This window comes from Phragmites australis, chromosome 7 (assembly GCF_958298935.1).
Source record: "Phragmites australis chromosome 7, lpPhrAust1.1, whole genome shotgun sequence".
Lineage (NCBI taxonomy): Eukaryota > Viridiplantae > Streptophyta > Magnoliopsida > Poales > Poaceae > Phragmites > Phragmites australis.
The window spans coordinates 18,809,269-18,827,546 of record NC_084927.1 but is presented as its reverse complement, the minus strand read 5'-3'; the positions used below and the strand labels follow the sequence as shown (position 1 = coordinate 18,827,546).

The following is an 18,278-nucleotide window of genomic DNA, read 5'->3' as shown; positions in this document are numbered from 1 at the left end:
ATTGCCTCCGCTCATCAGTGTTGACCTCATCCTGAGAATACTATGCATGGTGGTTGAACACCTGCACATACTCCATCACCGATGTGCCTCCTTGCTTGAGGTCCATAAACTCTCCCCCCCCCCTGATCTCCATAAGGCCCTTAGAAATATGAACGTCACAGAATATCTGGCGGAACTCCGCCCAAGACAACCGGTGATTGGCAGAGTGCATTGCCAGAAAGTTGTACCACCACGCATCCACCGCGCCTTAGAGCTGATGGGTGGCAAAGAGAGCCTTTTCGTGGTCCTCACACTGAAGGAGCACGAGCTTCTACTCGATGGTGTGAAGCCAATGATCAACATCGAAAGGGTCCTTAGCACACGTGAAGGTAAGAGGCTGAATCCGTAGAAAATCCGAGAAGTCATCTCGGCACCTAGCCCCACCTCCTATATGAAGGGTCGTGTTGCGCACGAGATCCTCGAGGAGCGTTGTCTAGGCTTGGCGGTTTTGTTCAATCTGCATCAAAACATCCACCATACTCGGTGGTGGAGGCGAGTTATTCTCATTGGAACCCTCATGAAGGTCTCCGAGATTTTGGCTGGTTCTCATCTTGTTGTGACGATAAAGTGATGAGGGAAAAGTCAAATTCTGACTTGGTATAATAGCATTAGCTAGATATCATTTACTTGGACCCATAACATCGTGTATTTGGAAAAATGCATGCATTTGAGCTATAGAAAATGAAGGTGTGCTCGATTCCTATCTACACGTTTCTTTCTCGAACGCGCCTCTCCGCAACAAACATCAAGACCACAGGCATTCATACATATAATAGTTTTCAACCATCACCCTTCGCACTACCTTTTATTTCTCGCGTGAACAGTGTAAGTTGCATATAGCCGCACAAGCGACATTTGCATACGTTGTTGCCAACGTATTCACTTCCTGTACGTCGCCTTACAGGACACCTCATTTAATCGCCACATGGATAGATGACCATATCTACTATTATATGGTGGATATTCATACATTATTGCTAACGTATTCACTTCCTGTACTATCGCCGTACAGGACACACCAGACCCCTACCTCACACTGGTTGAGGCCCCAATATTTACCACCATCGGGATGTGTTCCTTACCTTTTTCGTCAATGCAATATGATTCATGACAAGAAATATCACAATACAAAACTAAACGACATGAGCATCGCACACAACAATGCAATACACTTAGGCCACGTGTCAAAATAAGCCCATGCGAGAGGGTACTCGTGTCAACCTTTTCCAATAAACCCCAACCATTTGATCATGCGCCGATAGGTGTGGGGGTCATCCAGAACTACTCCTGCAGGAAACTGGATACCCCTACAAACCCGCCCGCTCACACCATCAACTCGCACGTCAAAAGGCCACAGCTACAAAGGTATTTGGCTTATCGTTCCCATATGTGACATGTAATGAGTACGAAAATTGCTAAAGCCAACTGTACCGATGGACGATGCTTAACCGATGTAAAGTGGTCTACGGTGCCCAACTCCTCTCCCGAAGAACGCCTCTGGTGCAGAAGATACCTCAAACACCGCTCACATCTCGTCTCATCCTCACATGTCATCTAGCCATCGACATCATAACACTACTACAGAAATAGGCTTATATACTGGCTCATCACAGCCGGTTTCTTATGAGCCGACAATGATGGAATATCACTGCCGGTTCGTATCATGGACTGGCACTAAAAAGCCATTCGAAAAGAACTTGCAGTGAAAATCCACTCACTGCTGGCTCTAGCTACGAGCAAGTAGTGATAGTGGATGACAGCTTATTTTAGAAAAAAATATAACTTTTTCATACGAAGTCAGATGGGGACAAACTTTATATCAAAACTATAGTTGAAACCTTTTTCATTTGATGTCATTTAGATATCCAAATAATCGTTTAAAGTTTCAAACAGAAGATGTCAAGAGGATTGCATATGCTAATGGTATCACTAATACTTCTGTGGTGGGATGGTAAGGATGTATCGCGCGAGTTGAGAGATTCTGAGTTCGAGTGTCACAAACCGCATGCACGCGTATTTCACACGAAAAATCGCGTGACTTGTGACTTGTGACGGCGCAGGAGTGGGGGTTCCTCAGGTGCAAAAAAAATCAATTTTTCTGGCCCAAAAAGATCCATTCGGCACCCGACTATCACTGTCGGCTGAAGCCTTCAACCAGAAGTGATAACTCCTTCACTGTCGGTCCCCAGACCGGCAGTGATAGTCGGGGAATATCACTACCCGTTGCCCACTGTCGACTCCAAGACTAGCAGTGAAACCCCTTTATAAAACCCCTTTGTAGTAGTGTAATTAATATTCGTAAACACCAAGTAAGCCCTAAGCTCACGAACAATGGTTGCACCATTGTTTGACTTCTACCAAGGAACTATGCATTGCTAAGAATTTTGAATAACTTTCAAGTTAGACATTGACAATATTATCAAGGCTACAAGGTTATAGATAATCAAATAACCAAGGTAGGACAATGCATCACATAGGTTCTACCCATAGAAGTCCGACATCGACTCATTGAATATGCAAACTTAAATAAAGCATAATATATCAATTTTGGACTCCACAATTCAAATCAAAGGGTGCAATTTGCTTAGATGCTTGCCTTGTTGCTTTGAGATTTGCATGATACTTCCCGCACAACACTCGCAAAACTCCGGAAGGTTGGCGTCGCCTTCCCTCACTTGGACCGGCGACGCAATGCCCTCTAAACGAATCAAAATGCAATGCATAAACAAATGAATAATGGAAAAACGCGCGAATGATGCATGCTTGAAGTATAATAGAGCACTGAGCTTCAAAAACATTTGTAAAAGGCTACTAAGTGATTAGGGTTTCAAAGTTTGAAACCCCGGATAAGGTAACCTAAGTATACATAGCTTTAACAGGCTGGCGATCGGACCGACATAGAGGTGGCAGTCTGAGCGGTGGCCAGTAGAGAGTTTTGGCCTCTGATAATTTGACCATAGGCATGGTGGCGGTCAGACCGCCCACCAATAGCCAGACCAGTAGTGGTGGTTATAGCGACCCTAGTGGCAATCAAGCTTATGTATAAGTTTTCAACTCGGATTCTCTGATCCCAACTGGCGGTCAGACCGGCCCTAACAACGGTCAGACTGCCAGACCTTGCAGGCAGCGTCTTTGCGGGTCGCTGGTGAGGATTCCAATGAGACCTTTGACAACAAAGGGTACTAAAATTCTCTTTAGGACTAGTGGAGTGTTTCTAAAGTGATTTGGGTATTATTCACCGAGCTAAACTCGAAATACCCTATGGATTGGATCTAGGCTAGGTTGGACTTGGGCCTAAACGACACTAGGGTCGAATCGAGCTTGGAAACAATAGGGAAATGGTAGGAGATAGCTCACCTCAGCTTATGAAAGCTTTCTATTGGATTGGAATGCTTGGAGGAAGCTCCAATTCGTGGATCGGCTCCCAGAGAGGTGGTGAAGCTTGCAGTCGATGAACGGGTCTCGGCGAGGGAGAAGAGGGGGAAAACTTAGGGAAGTCCTCCAGGAAGCTTGTGGGAGTTCCCACCTCCAATCTTTGGCTTTCGAACGCGATGAGTAGAGCTCTCTTTCTCTCTTTCTAGGGTCGGGTGGAGAGAGGGAGAGTGACAAAAAAGTGAGAGGGAGACAGCAAAATAAAGTGATCGATCTAATTAATCTGAGCTTTTGTGTGATGGTGATCAGACCGCGAGCTCAGCGGTCAGACCGCGGGAAATCCACGTGGTAACCCACGTGTCAACGTACCTGACAGTTAGACCGCAAGTGAGTTCTTTTGCTGAAATTTTCCTAAATCTCCCCTCATCATCCTCCTTTTATTTATTTTTTTTCCTTCTTCAAGATATGTAGGAATTCTTTAAAGTACTCTAAACCATCTCTAGGGTGTATCACCAACACAAACCAGCACCTGTCTCCGTGTACATGCGGCTAAAACATCGATTGTAAGAATATGTACACTGTGACCACCGAGTAGTAGCCAATTCATGGGAACAAATCACCATTGTATATACCTTGATGCTGTCCATGCATGGCGGTAGACAAAGACGACGAGGACGAAGTGTTTACTCAAGGTTTGGGATTGACTGCCCTCAACATTACCTATATAGAGAGGGGAGGGAGGCTCACACGGGGAATGTGATCTTCGTGCACAAGTTTGTGCTCCGCGTGCATAGCATGGAAAGCGACATCGGAGACGGTTCTTAGAGGTCACCCGGACAAGCTCACCACCCGAGCGGCAGCATCGTGGCTGAAAGGTAAAATGCTAAAGGTGGTTTGTTCGGATAGTGGATAAGACCGTCTATATACTCCCTTCGGAAAAAAAAAACTTTAGAAGTTTCTAATTTATACTTTTGATCATTATTTTTAACTATAATATATTTATAAAATATAATGATTTTATTAGTTATGAAAGTATTTTTTAAACCAAATTTACACATATTATTTTTATATTTTAAAATTTATTGATAGTTAAAGTTAATTTTTTTTACCAAATTCTTTTTAAAACATCGAGTATTTATGATAAGGAGTAGCTACTTTTTTAAGATCACGTATATAGGTAACGCACGAAATTATCTTTCGCGTTGAGCAGCTCATCCGACCCACTAACAATGAAACTCAGTACACACGGGCATCAGGTACGTTTTTTCGTTTTGTTTTTTCTAATATTTATTAGTAATTCCTTGTTTTTTATTTCCTTATTTCATGTTTTTATATTCATTCAACATTTTTAAAGACTAGGTCGTTCCACATTTTTCAAAATATAGTTTAACATTTTTGAAAAACTACTTCAGTATTTTATGTAAAAATATTGAAATAGTATATTCAAAATGTTGAGCTAGTATATTCAAAATGTTGAAAATTTCAGAAAATCTAAAAATGAGAAAAATATATTCATATTTAGATCTCAATTAGTTGTATTCACTCTAAACAACATGGTGGTTCAAACGGATTCGAAAATAGATGTATGGTTTGAGAGAAAAATGTTGAAAATCAGAATTCGTACTTTGCACCACCACCCAACTAGAGTCTGACACGTGTCCGACCTGCACTGTGCTCGGATCACAGCCGTCTACTCCCTGCGCACGAACAACAAAATAAATTTGATCTAGAGATTTTATATACCAGGAACCAGTTCAGTTCGTAGGAGGCATTCCAAGTTTGAATCATCTTGAGCTCTAAAGAGACAAGCCATTTCGCAATTTGTAATTCATCTCAGCAAAATTGAGAGCCAAACCACCTTTCTGAAGAGCAACAGCTAGCGGTAGAAATTCCCATAACCAAACAACCTCCAGGGCGCACGTTTAGATGGGTCAATACCTCCATCCAACCATACCTCAACATACAATGACACGCCAACCGCCCAACAGGATAGGATATGCAACACTCTCTCTTTTCCTTATCAGACTCGCCCATTTGGCACATTCGGGAATGAAAGAGATTGGAGTAGATTCCACGTTCTGTTTGGGAATGATGCCGTTATTTTGGCCAGCTTCCTTTATGCAGGAAATTCGTCAACTTGAAGAGTTGCTCCTATCAGTCTCCTCTCTTTTTATTCTCTAGAAGGACATCAATCTTATCTTCTAAGTTCTTCCTTCACTCCCTATCTATACAAATCGATTAGTTAGGTTGGTGATATGGATCAAGAACGACGAAACTTGTTGATCAGATATACTAATCCCATATCTTTCTTAGATTATTAAGCATACCAAGTGGAGTGTATAAAGGAGACCATCAATGATATGAGGAGGAATATATATATAAGCATATATCGTAGATCCTATTTAAGGTGGGATTAATATGCTGAACTGGTATGGAAAAGGTAGACTGATTCTCAAAAAAGAGATTCAATTCGATCGTTTCTCGATGGATCTTTGCATGAGTTTGGAGATGAAGTCTGATGACTGACGATAATCAATCTACGTGGAGTATGACAAACCTCGATACTGAGAGACATGATTGCATAGCTCCATCGGCATGTTGTCATTCCTTACAATCTAGTACAAAGTTTAGTAAGTTTTGAAACAAATTAGATCAAATAGAATGGGCTTTCTTTGTTGTATGAAACTTTTCCTCCCTGTGTAAGAGAGATATCTGAATTGGATAAGTATGTTGATAACGCAGATACTCTTGACTGATTGGCCTGAGCTGCTGATGTGCACGTGAGTGTAATTCCGCATCTATTCGACAACTAGTCAGGGAGTGCAGTGATCATTCTAAACCTTGCAATATGATCTGTAAAAAGCTTCATGGAGTCGACTTCAGAGTCTATGCAGCATGGAAAGAAACCAGCACATTCAAAAGGACATAGATATTTGATCCAAAGATATGAGATATTGGCAGCATGTACAAGTGCACTACCAAGATATTTTTATTGCCGTACGGGCCCATTTGCAAGGTACAGACTGCTATAAATAGTCGAGAGCATGGTGCCTCGAGCCTACACAACACAAACCCACATCAACAGCTCTCTTGCGCAATTCGCGCCAGAGGCATCAAGCAAAAGATGGCGATGCCCTTCTACGCCCGCCCGCCGGCGGCTGCCCCCGCTGCGCCGGCCCAGGCCGGCAACAAGGCGAAAACCTCTGTTGCGCCATCCCCGTCGTCAGTGGTCATCGTGGAGGTCATCGGCAACGGCGTGGCGCCCAGCGGTGACGACGTGGACCGCCGCGCGGCCATATACATATCGAGGGTGCAGGAGCGGCTCAGGCGCGAGCGCATGACCGACGACCGGCGGAAGTATTACTGATCGGCCGCTAGCAAGCTGCTGCCGATGCGAGCATATGCGTAATTAGTGTAGTGATGCTGCCGTGCGCTTTGTAATTGAGATCAGGTGTGTTAACGTGAGTCTGGTGTGCGACCTGAGCGAACTATGTAATACTCCGGCTGGAGTCCGGCGGGCCAGTTACAAGCTAGTGTAAGTTTTACATGTCCATACGGTCTTCAAAGCACAAATCTATTACCTTGTTTCTTCGAACTCACAAATTTATTGTCTTAATAATTAGTAAAAAAGAAGCTTCCACGTTTACTCTAAAGACTTCAAAAATCCTATGTCAATCGTTAAAAAAGAAAAGATCTAAACCAATAATTTTGATGGGTCTAGATTATAACGGTGCGGACTCAATAAGAAATTATATGGATTTAAATAGAAACCAATAGATAAGGAGAGTCCCCGATGTGGATACTTAAGAGCAGCCACAACGTGTGATTTCGAAAAATGTCCTTACTTATCGCTATTGCTTAAAAAGAAAACAGTAGTGATGGATGATGGTGGACTGGTGGTCCCCACCCGTCCTCTCACGTAACACCGTGCCGACGTGTGGGCCGTTCATCCTCACGGATCTGCGCTCCCGCTCCAGGAAAAAGCACCAACGACCTCCGCATCCATCCGATCCCACTGCTTCCTCCCATGCCTCTGCCCACTGCACTGGCTGCCCTTCCTCCTCCACCCCTCGCTCGCGTTCCACCACATCGAGCTCTGCTGCGCCAACGTTGTGTCCACCGCCGGTTGCTTCTCTCGCTGCGAGGTCCGACCTCTCCACGGGCAACACCGCGCACGCTTCCCGCCTGCTCCACTCGGGCTCCCTGGCGCCTTACGAGTAGGCGCGCCGACGCTGCCACCGCCTCTATGCCCTCCTTATCTGCTAGCGCCACGCGGCGCTTTGCCACCAAGAACGGGCCATCACGCTCCGTGTCGCAAAGGACGCCTTCGGTGCCAGCGGCTTGGCTGCAGCCTCTGCCTCGCCGAAGTTGTGCTCTGGTGCGTGATCTACCAGGATAGCACGGCTGCACGGACTCCTCATTCTTGTCGGGCTTCGAGGACGTGAGATCTGTTGCCCGTCGGAATACTGGACTACGGCCTGAGGCGCTTCGAGCACATCGTCGGCAATGTCCCTAGCTGGCTCTGTTGGCGTCGGGTTCACGGGTTCTCCAAGTTCACGGTGGAGAGCAGCCTCAAATCGGTGGTGCTTTCCAGCAACGAGGAGATCGTGCTGCTCCCGCCACGCCGCCGGGGCGGCCGGGCGTGCAACACATCTTGATGTCTAGCAAAGACATGCTCATGATGTTGAGGCCATGCGGCCATGCTCTGCCATAGCGGGTTCTGAGTTCTTGGTGCCTTTATGGTTAGTATGTTCAGCACCGTGTTTGCCCAGTGATGGTGGTGCGTTTCCTGATGACGGTGTGGCAAGGAGAGAGATCTCCCATAAGGGCCAAACCAAGTTCCGGGAATCAAGTTAATACGATTCCGGAAGGTCAAGGCTATGTCTCCGACTACTGGAGATGGACCACGGTGGTTACCGGGTGTCAGCCTTTCACACCCAATATCCGAGTAGTACGTTGTTCGGATAGATTTTGACCCGGCTCGATGGAGAAGTATGATGGAAGCTCTAATCCATTAGACTTCCTCGAGATTTATACGACTACCGTACAAGCAGCCAGATGAGATAAGAAGGTTATGACCAATTACTTTCCCACGGCATTTGGAGGGTTTACCACTTATGGTTGATCAATTCACCTGCATAATTAGTCTACTAATGAGAACACTTATCTAACTTTTTCTTGGCCAACTTCTATGGAACCTATGAGTATCCTGAGAAGGAAGACAAATCGCACCGCCTTCTCCATGAGAACAATGAGAATATGTGGCAATTCATTGAGAGATTCAGTAACATCAGGAATACAATTCCCAAAATCATTGACTCTTTGGTAATTCAAACTTTCCAACAATGAGTGCAGAACAAGAGACTAACTGAAGATATGGCCATACATCCGCCTTAAAGTGTCAAGGAGCTATTTGAGATGACTGACTGAAATCCTGCATCAATAGAAGCAGACAAGCAAAGATGTTCCCTCGATAAGGGGGAAAAGGTGCCTCAGCCTTGCCTAAACGACGAGACCTTCAAATCGGATGATAAGCTTAAGAAGAAGGTTGATAAGGCTAAGAAGAAGAAGAAGAAAAAGGTTGAGGTGCTAAACGTTATGGCTGTAACTCACGACAAGGACTTTAAGGACTTTAAGTCCCGTCGTTTTCCTGACAAGGGTAAGAAACTCTCATCGGAGGAGAGCACAAACAAAATATAGTGTCCTATTATCAAATCAGATACACATGACTTGTCTACTTGTGTCGTGCTTAAACAGGTGGAAAAGAACTTGGAATGAAGTCCTTGAGTAGGCCTTCTAACTTTAAACCCTCACAACGCGTAAAAGATGATAAGGATAATGATATGCCATTCAAAAGCAGTGAGCATACCATAAACCATATGTTTGGGGAATTTACCACATACGAGTCAAAAAGACAATACAAGTGTATCGAACAGGATATGTGTGCCAAAACTCTTTTAGTGTCAAAGGTCCTCAAGTGGTCAGACATCCTGATCACGTTCGACAAGAACGACTATCCTGACTCGATCAGTAACCCCAGTCATTATCCAATCATGGTTAAGCTCACCATCAATAATTGCAAGATAAACTGATTTCTGGTTGATAGTGGAAGTTCTTTGAATATCTTATTTCTTGATACTTTAGACGTTATGTAGGTACCTAGAACAATGATTGAGCCTGTGAAGCATGCCTTCCATGACATAATCCTGGGATCTTCGGCTGCGCCTATTTCGGGCTCTCGGTCACTTTCAAGGCGCCTGAGAATTTCATAATAGAGAAAATTCTATATTTACGTGGTGAATTTTGAGACGGCGTACAGTGCTATTCTCGGTCAGACAACTCTGGCCAAGTTCATGGCTAGTGGCCATTACATGTACTAATGTGTGCAGTTGCTAGGGCTTAAAGGAGTCATTACAGTGCATGGAGATAAACTTATGGTCTGAAATGCAACCAGAAAAGTCTTAAACTAGTTGAGAAGTTGTCATTGTATGATGTTAATTCCGTACATAAGCAACCCAAGAACTCTAGGCCTAAGCTAACTCCTAAGCCCAATGATGACATTAATAGTGTTCCATTGGACCTGGCAGAGCCATCCAAGTGTGTCCGGATAGGCTCCATGCTGGATCCTAAATAGGAGCTCAAGCTAGTCACCTTTCTATAGGTGACCGCGGATGTGTTCGTGTGGCAGCCATCTGATATGATCAGAATCCCCAGGGAGGTCATCGAGCACACGCTAGATATTCGGCGTGGATCAGAAACCGTTCAACAGAAACTCCATCATTTTGCTAGCGATCATCGAGAAGCAAGCAAGCTCTTGAAGGCATGATTTATAAGAGAAATTGTTTATCCGAGTTGTTGGCCAACCTTGTCATGGTGAAGAAGGCCAATGGTAAGTAGAGGGTGTGTGTATTTCACCGATTTAAACAAGGCCTACCCAAAGAATCATTTTCATTCCCAAGGATCAAACAACAGGTTGACCCAACTTTTGAGTATGAGTTGCTTAGTTTCCTATATGTGTACTCGAGTTATCATCATAGTAGCATGTGTAAAGAAGATGAGAAAATTTCCTTCATCACACATTTTGGAATTTTTTTACTATGTAAGATGCCTTTTAGTTTAAAGAGTATTGGTGCTACTTACCAACGATGTGGTCAGATTACTTTCAATGATCAGATCAGAAAGAATCTCGAGGTATACATTGACGATGTAGTTGTTAAGACCAAGATCAAAGAGTATCTACTCACTGATTTACAAGAAACCCTCGACAACCTCAGGAAACATCGAATGGTGTTAAATCTTGAGAAGTGTTCCTTTGGAGTTCCCTCAAAAAAGCTACTCAGGTTCTTAGTGTCTAATCGAGGTATCAAGGCAAACCCCGAGAAGATAAAAGCTATCAAAGATATGTGATCTCCAAGCATAACAAAGGAAGTTCAAAGACTAACCAGATGTATGGTGGTGCTCAATCATTTTATTAGTCGTTTTTATTTCTCGATAGGCAAAAAAGGATTATCTTTCTTCAAGCTTCTAAGAAATCATGAAGGTTTCAAGTGGACCAAGCAAGCAGAGTCAGCATTCCCTTAAGAGGTATCTTTCTTGTCCAGCATTCCCTTAAGAGGTATCTTTCTCGTCCTCCTCCCTTAAGAGGTATCTTTCTCGTCCTCCTATTTTAACCTCACCTGATGTTGGGGAAGAGTTGTTCCTATACATCGCAGCCACACCACAAGCAGTTAGCGTAGCTCTCATGGTTGAACGGAAGACAGTCGAGAAGTGGGAGCTCATTCAGAGGCTGTTATACTATGTGAGTGAAATTTTGCATGGACCCAAGGTTATCCTCAGGTACATAAACTTCCATATGATGTCTTTATGACTTTCCGTAAGCTTCAACACTATTTTCAATCACATAAGAATATTGTTGCATCTACCTTCCAGCTAGGAGACATTCTTTGTAATCGGGAAGCGGTTGGGAGTATAGCTAAGTAGTCAGTAGAACTTAGAGAGTCCAGCATCCACTTCCTTCCCCGAAGAGCTTTTGCTATGTAATTTTTGCTTGAGATACCAAACACCATATACTATATTTGTCTTTGAGACTTCAACCTTCAACTGATAAGGGACAATGTTGTTTGCATCGCATGATGCAAAAAGCCAAAACAGTTTTTTCATTATCTAAAAAAAGGCCCAAATAACTTACTCCCTCCATTTCTTTTTATAAGGCGCACACTTTTTTCCAATTTATTTTAAAATAGTGTGCATGCAAATTTATTGATGTTTACCTTTTTTGCCTCCATTAGTCACATACTCTCTCTGCAGCATGCACATGTATAAGTATATGCTCTGCCATTGATCAATCCAATACGAGTTGCATCTACTCTCTCTCTCTCTACGGTCCTATAGTTTCATACACTAATTCTAGCGCCCATATCTACTCCGCCCTGTATTTTACTCAATTTTGAAATGGCAGAGGACCCTCCCTAATTAAGCCTAAACAACCGGTGGCAGCTGTAAAAATATATTACTCGCTGAGCATATACAGCAAGTACGCTGCTCGTGCATTAAAATAAAAAACATAAGATTTACATGTACATGCGTTGCCCCACTGCTGTTCGCCCGGCAATTGATTAACACTTCTACTAGTACACAATGTGGCGCCATCTCTTGTACGTTATATATGACAGCCCGCAGTTGGAGCAACAACGTTCCCATGAGGCGTCAAAGATCAGCGATTTGGTGATCACCACGTTATCAGCAACAAGCGAGGATCTTGATTCGACGCTGACTGACCTGCTCCAAATCACAAGCTACACATTTGATGAATATCCTATGTACAAAGCTTATGATATTGTTAGCAAGAAGCCACCATGCTTCTTATTCTACAACTACAAGCTCATAGGAGTGATAGCATATGGCATACACATATTACAGATTTCCCGTAAGAGTTAACAGATGAGATGTACGTATGCGATATAGAAAAAAAAATCGCAGTACCAAGGGATAACCCAGATGAGACAAATCAAAACATAACACACACAGTATGCAAAGCCACATCCTTTGACAGTTTACAAGTCATGCACAGATCAGAATTTTACCAGACGGGTATGAGATGCTTCCAAAGAAGAAAAGGAAAAAAAGGAAAGAAATAGCTATTAGGGTCGTTAAAAGTCGTACACTTAAATGATGCATTTTGATTTTTGGATGATCAGTTGGTGCCCATCCATCAGAGTTGAGTAATGTGGGCATGATGGAGCTGAGCAACTCAAAGGGGAATTTCTGCCCAAAAGGAAAGAAAAAACTTGAAGGGGAATTCCAGCAGGGATGGATTACATATGGCCATAAAGTGCAAATTCGTTAATCATCGCACATTCGAAATGCATTAAGTCTTTAATCGGCTGACAGGTTAACACTAGAGCATAGAATGTAAAGCAAAAACTGAGTGGTGTCAAAACCTGGTACCTTTTTGCGAATTGATACATTTTGCAGCAGCGATACAATTTAAGTCGCTGATTGGTTCTCCACTGTTTGGTTCTGTGCATTGAGTGCACGTATTAGATTGAAAAAATAACTAGTGTTGACAAAAACAGTAAAGCATAACAAAAATGGTCGCGTGTATAATGTACTATTACACTCACTTTGGCTCGTGAGATTTTCTGGCTTTCACTGAAATACTGATTTGGATGGTTGATTCCAGAGTCACATGAGACACCATGTGTTGCCTCAAAGGTCAATGTGCAAGCTAGCTGAATATTTCATTATGCCAGATGAACCAGTCAGTACAAGGATAGCATTTTTTTAAGGAAACAAGGATAGCATATTGCTCAACTAAGCTAATGGCCATGAAGTAAAGCACCTGGTAATGTCTGTTCTTCACTTTATCCATTATCTCTTCCAATGCGTATCCACTGACGCCCATTTTGTTGAGTGCTGCCCGCAAATTCTCTTCACTGCAAATACAATATAAATTAGGGTAGAATTACAGCTATATCTGCAAATGCGCAAATTGGCATGTTAAGTGACATCACAACAGAACAGTGCTATGGCCATAATCAAGGAAGAAACTGTCATAGACACAAGCAAAAGCAAGGAGACTAGACAAAACGAGGCAGCAATTATGACAAACATTACTCACGGATCTGCTTAATAGTTTGGTAATGTACTCTTTGGTTCCAACCTGGCCAAGCAGCTTGGTTTTTGCCTTTTCTGCTACACTAATATGCTTGCTACTGTACAAAACTATGTAAATTAACTTTGCTAGTTATTCCAAAAATGAATTAATAGCACCTCTCTTACTGTTCCTTCATAGAAAAGGTTAAGTGATTTCATTTCAGAAAGGTTTTTTACCACACCTCCAACAATATGGACTTAATGAGTAAACAAATGTTAAATTACATTTATGATTGATAAACACAAGTACCTTCAGCTGTTTTTTTAACGATATTAAGCTACAATTTTTTTGTTGGATCCACTTTTTTAATCGGAAAAATTGAAATTTAGAGGGCTGTTGCTCCATTCAGATATCTGGGTTTCAAATGAAATCCTACTTCTACCTCAAAGTTAAGGAGTAATCTAGGAACTTCCCCAAACTCAACACGATGTTATTCAAGCACAAGAATTTTATTAACATGTAAAGCCCAGGGACACCATATCATCACATACTAGAAAGACGTGTTAGGCAAAAAAGGTGAGACTGGAAGAGAAGATACGGAGTGCTACTGCTAACATAAGGTTCCGAGTAGCCATAAAAAAACTTAAGTGCTTATCTACTCTGTTAGTTATTGTCTACAGGAAGACCATTAGAGGATGAGAATATACCCAAAATGTCGATAAGGGCAACCATGGTGGTCGCCAACACCAGGTGTTGCAGAAATGATCTTTTGACATGAATATGGAGTGTAATCCTGGAGCAGCATTTGTAAGAGTAAGTAATAACTCCAGTGCCGTTTCAAGTTACACACATAGCATTAGGGCCTTACTGTCCGTTTTCCTTCTTTTCCATAATTATGTCTGATACTATAGGCATATTCCTTGTCGAACCGCTCAGAGCCGACCTTATCCAAAGAAGACACAACATCAATGAGGCAACAGCAATTGCAATGACTTGCATGTTCAACTCAGGGGAAATTAACTGCTTAATTTTACACGTTTTATACCATATTAACTCAACCTGCAATGCTACAGGCAAGAACGTGGTGACATTCCTATAAAATGTTTGCATGACACAATACATAAGCTTTCTCAGGAACAAAGTTTGCATATCTACATTATATAGGCAAAGATAGGTACCTTCTGAGAAAATTCCGCTCTCCAAAACGCAAGAGCATCCTCCAACTTTAGTCCAGCACCCTAGATCATAATTTTCAGAAGTATGTTAATGTGACATAATTTTAGGTACTTACAAAATTAAGTTTCAGACAGTCAGACTAATCCATTCAACTATTACCTTAAGAAACAGACCAAATTGCATTCTACCCCCATGCTTCAGATGATGGTTTTCTCTCAACTGCAGAATAAAAGAAAACACTTTGTAACCTAGTCATAAGGTAAGCATATGTACATTAACTTTTAAGGTGCCTCACCTTAAAACGCTTAGTAATTTTTAAGTATATCTACAGAAACTTTTAAGGTGCCTCACCTTATCTAACATATGGCGCATACAAAGAGGGAAAGAAGTTCTAGACAGTTGGTCGATATCCTTCAGAGAAATTTCGACAGCATCCTTTGGCTGTGTGAAATATTATATTCAGTACGTCATACAATTAAAGCGATATAGTTAGCAAAAGTGCTGGAAAGTAATATAGTTAAATCTCTGGAAAAGCAAGTATAGGTGAAACATCATACCTGAGAGTAATCAGGTCCAAAATATGCATTGCTTAATGCTTCAACAATCTGTCAAAATAAAATTAGTCATCATGGAAGTTATTAAAAGATCAGTCTGAAAGAAGGGTAGAGAACCGGTACACTGATACTCACAGGAGTCAACCTGTCCTTTTCTTGTTCCTTAATGGTTGCGGTCCATTTTCTGTAAATAAAATAATTTCATGCATCATAGCTTAACATGACTAATACTAATGAGTATTCAGTGTAGAAATTAATACCAACTGCTTTCCATTTGTCTAAACATGAAGAAAGACAGCGTTGGCGAGGCACAAATGTTATATGTCCATAGGGCAGACAGGAACTTGTTCTTTAAATTAAATTTATCCCGTGCAAATTAAATAATTGCCATTTGCCAAACAACAAATAGTGTAGATAAGTACATCTAAAGCCACAAAAAATCTTTTCTATAGAGAAATAAGTAAGTATCCTTCCCAAACATGTTAGGTACTGCACAAAGTAAAACACGTGTACCATGTACCTGTTTGTTAAAACAAGTGCCTTCGAGATATTGCAGCGGAATTGGGTAACCGCAAGTGAAACCACCTAACAAATTATACAGATATAAGCTCAGAATGAACATTAACCAAAAATAAATAGAACTGTATTCTCATGTTCACAGCGAACCTGACTCATCGCAACATAAGCATAGCCTTTCGAAAGAAATACTCGGCGGCTGGCGACAAGATCAGGAACTTCCTCAAATGGTACCTTAATTGGATTCCAATGTGATTTATTTGGATTTTTTGGTTGCACCAAAAAACTTATAAATGAATACATAGATTAAGAGCTAAAACAGGTAGGCGTACATACCTTGAAGAACACAGACTCAACTGCCAAACAAAAAGGTACAAAGTGAATTTATGCCAAACAAAAAGGTACAAAGTGAATTTAGCTCCAAGTGAAAGAAGAGAATGCAGATAATAGAACACAATTCTATTCAACAAGCAAAAAGACCAAAGAAAAATAGATGAAAAATCACAGTAACAGTTTCACAAATACATTTCCTTTAGAAAGAATTTCAAAGTTCAGTTACAGTGGTCCAGCCTCTGTTTCAGTTTGTTAATCACTTGGATGATCCACAAAAAAATATGAATCAAGGCGAAGCACCCTATTCTGTAACTAATCCTAACAGTAGCGAATAACAATTGTTACATACCAATTGCAGATTGACCAATGGAACGCACAACTTGGCTCAACTTGTCTTTCACAGCCTAAAACATGAAAATAAGAACATTTCACTACTTCACCATGCAAACAGTCAAAGGCCAAACACTGCTGTTCTACATTGGGAATCAAGATACAATTCTAAACAGTTCTATTAAGTCTCCATAGTCCACACCTCAAATTCTGCGTGTGGCAATGCTTTGTATGGCAGTTGAAACTCACTCATAAGCATCCTCTGAAAAGTACAGTGCAACAAGCAATGGTTAAAGCTAATTATTTTCCTCGTCAATTATATGATAAATAGACAGGAAGTCACCTGTGATTCAGGACTCTCGAGCCGAAAGCGATACCGAAAAAGAGTAGTTTCCATGGAGAGAAACCACTTTCGCAATTCTTCCCTGTGTGGTGTGTATCAAATGCAGCTTTTTAGTAAGTTGGTCAAAGAACCACAAGCAAACCTCCGAGGTTACTACAGCCTAGGAATGCGAATGTGAGAATGCCAAGCTTACGTTCTACAGTAGACAAGGCGGAGCACAAAGTGAGATAATACATCCTTGTTCAAAGTCTCTGCTGGATCCTGGTGCCTCATGTGTCCCTTCCACAACTCACTGACCTGAAGTGCAAAGCAAGAAGTAGGCACTTCTGTTTAAAACAGAATTTTCATCTACCATCAAAGTACAATGCTAAGACCATAACCAGGCTTTCCAAAAATTCGCATTATCTGACTTCACTCTATGGAGAAAGCAATAACTGCAACAAGAAATTTAAATCACCGTAAGCCCACATATAACTAGACACAACATTTGCCCCTTATGGGGGAAGGAGACATCTGCATGATAAAATGGTCAAAAACATTTGGAAATTTCGAACAGTCATAGAGTTTGAGTTAACGATTCTCCATTTCTCTAGCCAAACCTAACTCACACCATGGTCTAAGTCCTACACGAGACCACAAGATCCACTGGAACTGCCACCTACTTCTACACAAAATCGAAATCTTCAATAGAATATGCTCAAAACATAGTTTCCTCTCCAAATTTCCCACCAGAATCAGAGAGAAGGGAGAATCGCTCACCAGTTTCTCCATCTCCTCCGGCCTCTTCCCCCGCGAGAGCCCATCCGAGATCCCCTTCAGAACTGCTCGACACAGCTCAGCAAAAAAACGCATCGCACTCTAACCGTTAGACAGATCTGAGGAAGGAAGGAAGGAAGGAACGGGAAGAAGCGAGCAGGCCCCGCCGCACCTCGGAGGCGATCGATGGCGAAGAGCTCAAATTCCTCCAGCCGCACCTCCAGCTGCGGCGCCGCCCGGTAGGTCGGCAGGCCCCTCGAGCCGCCTCCGCCGCCGCCGCCGCCGGCCGCGAGCTGCCGTTGGGATCGCACGATTTCCATGCGTCTGGCTAGGGTTTGGTTTGAATCGCGATGTGGACGCGACGAGCTTGCTCTCCTTCCCTCTCTCTCTCTCTCTCTCTCTCTCTCTCTCTTTCTGAGACTCGGGCGGGGCGGCGGGAGAATGGGCTTGGGGATTGTTTCTTTCTCGGGGTTTTGGCGGGAAACGTGGTTGCTTTTCCCGCGAGGGAGGACCACTTGACTTGAGAGTTGAGACTTGGTCCCTCGTCTCCGGGCTAAGCGAGTTCTGGTTGGCAAGATTACACGCCTGATTAAAAAATTAGTATCAATAGACTATTTTTGTCTGCTGAGTGAGCGAGATCTTCATATCTATGACATGGGACATGTCCATTTAAAAGATCTCGTCTGAACAGTGAGCGACATTTTTTTATATAATTCGGCCATGCCAGTTTTGTCGATGTCAACCACACATATGATTCCAACTC

General features: G+C 42.5%; 1 protein-coding gene across 5 annotated transcripts; it reads right to left on the bottom strand.

Moving 5' to 3' along the window:
• Positions 1-11,753: 11,753 nt before the first annotated feature.
• LOC133924087 (probable DNA primase large subunit) lies at positions 11,754-17,986 on the bottom strand. Of its 5 annotated transcripts, none has more exons than XR_009910756.1 (21): positions 17,688-17,985; positions 17,519-17,580; positions 16,953-17,056; positions 16,760-16,841; positions 16,619-16,678; positions 16,436-16,490; positions 16,090-16,109; positions 15,904-15,987; positions 15,758-15,822; positions 15,373-15,421; positions 15,241-15,288; positions 15,035-15,124; positions 14,843-14,902; positions 14,686-14,745; positions 14,376-14,450; positions 14,215-14,300; positions 13,253-13,346; positions 13,035-13,142; positions 12,859-12,930; positions 12,574-12,675; positions 11,754-12,189 (listed from the first exon to the last, which is right to left on the bottom strand). XR_009910756.1 is itself a non-coding variant. In XM_062369465.1 (20 exons), exons 1-19 carry the CDS (start codon positions 17,833-17,835, stop codon positions 12,898-12,900), a joined length of 1,383 nt encoding a protein of 460 aa, XP_062225449.1. In that variant the 5' UTR covers positions 17,836-17,986; the 3' UTR covers positions 11,755-12,206; positions 12,859-12,897. The 5 variants fall into 5 exon arrangements, 3 of the variants coding, with proteins under 3 accessions (XP_062225449.1, XP_062225448.1, XP_062225447.1); XR_009910757.1 differs by having other exon boundaries at positions 11,754-12,184; XM_062369465.1 differs by lacking the exon at positions 12,574-12,675 and having other exon boundaries at positions 11,755-12,206; positions 17,688-17,986.
• Positions 17,987-18,278: the final 292 nt, after the last annotated feature.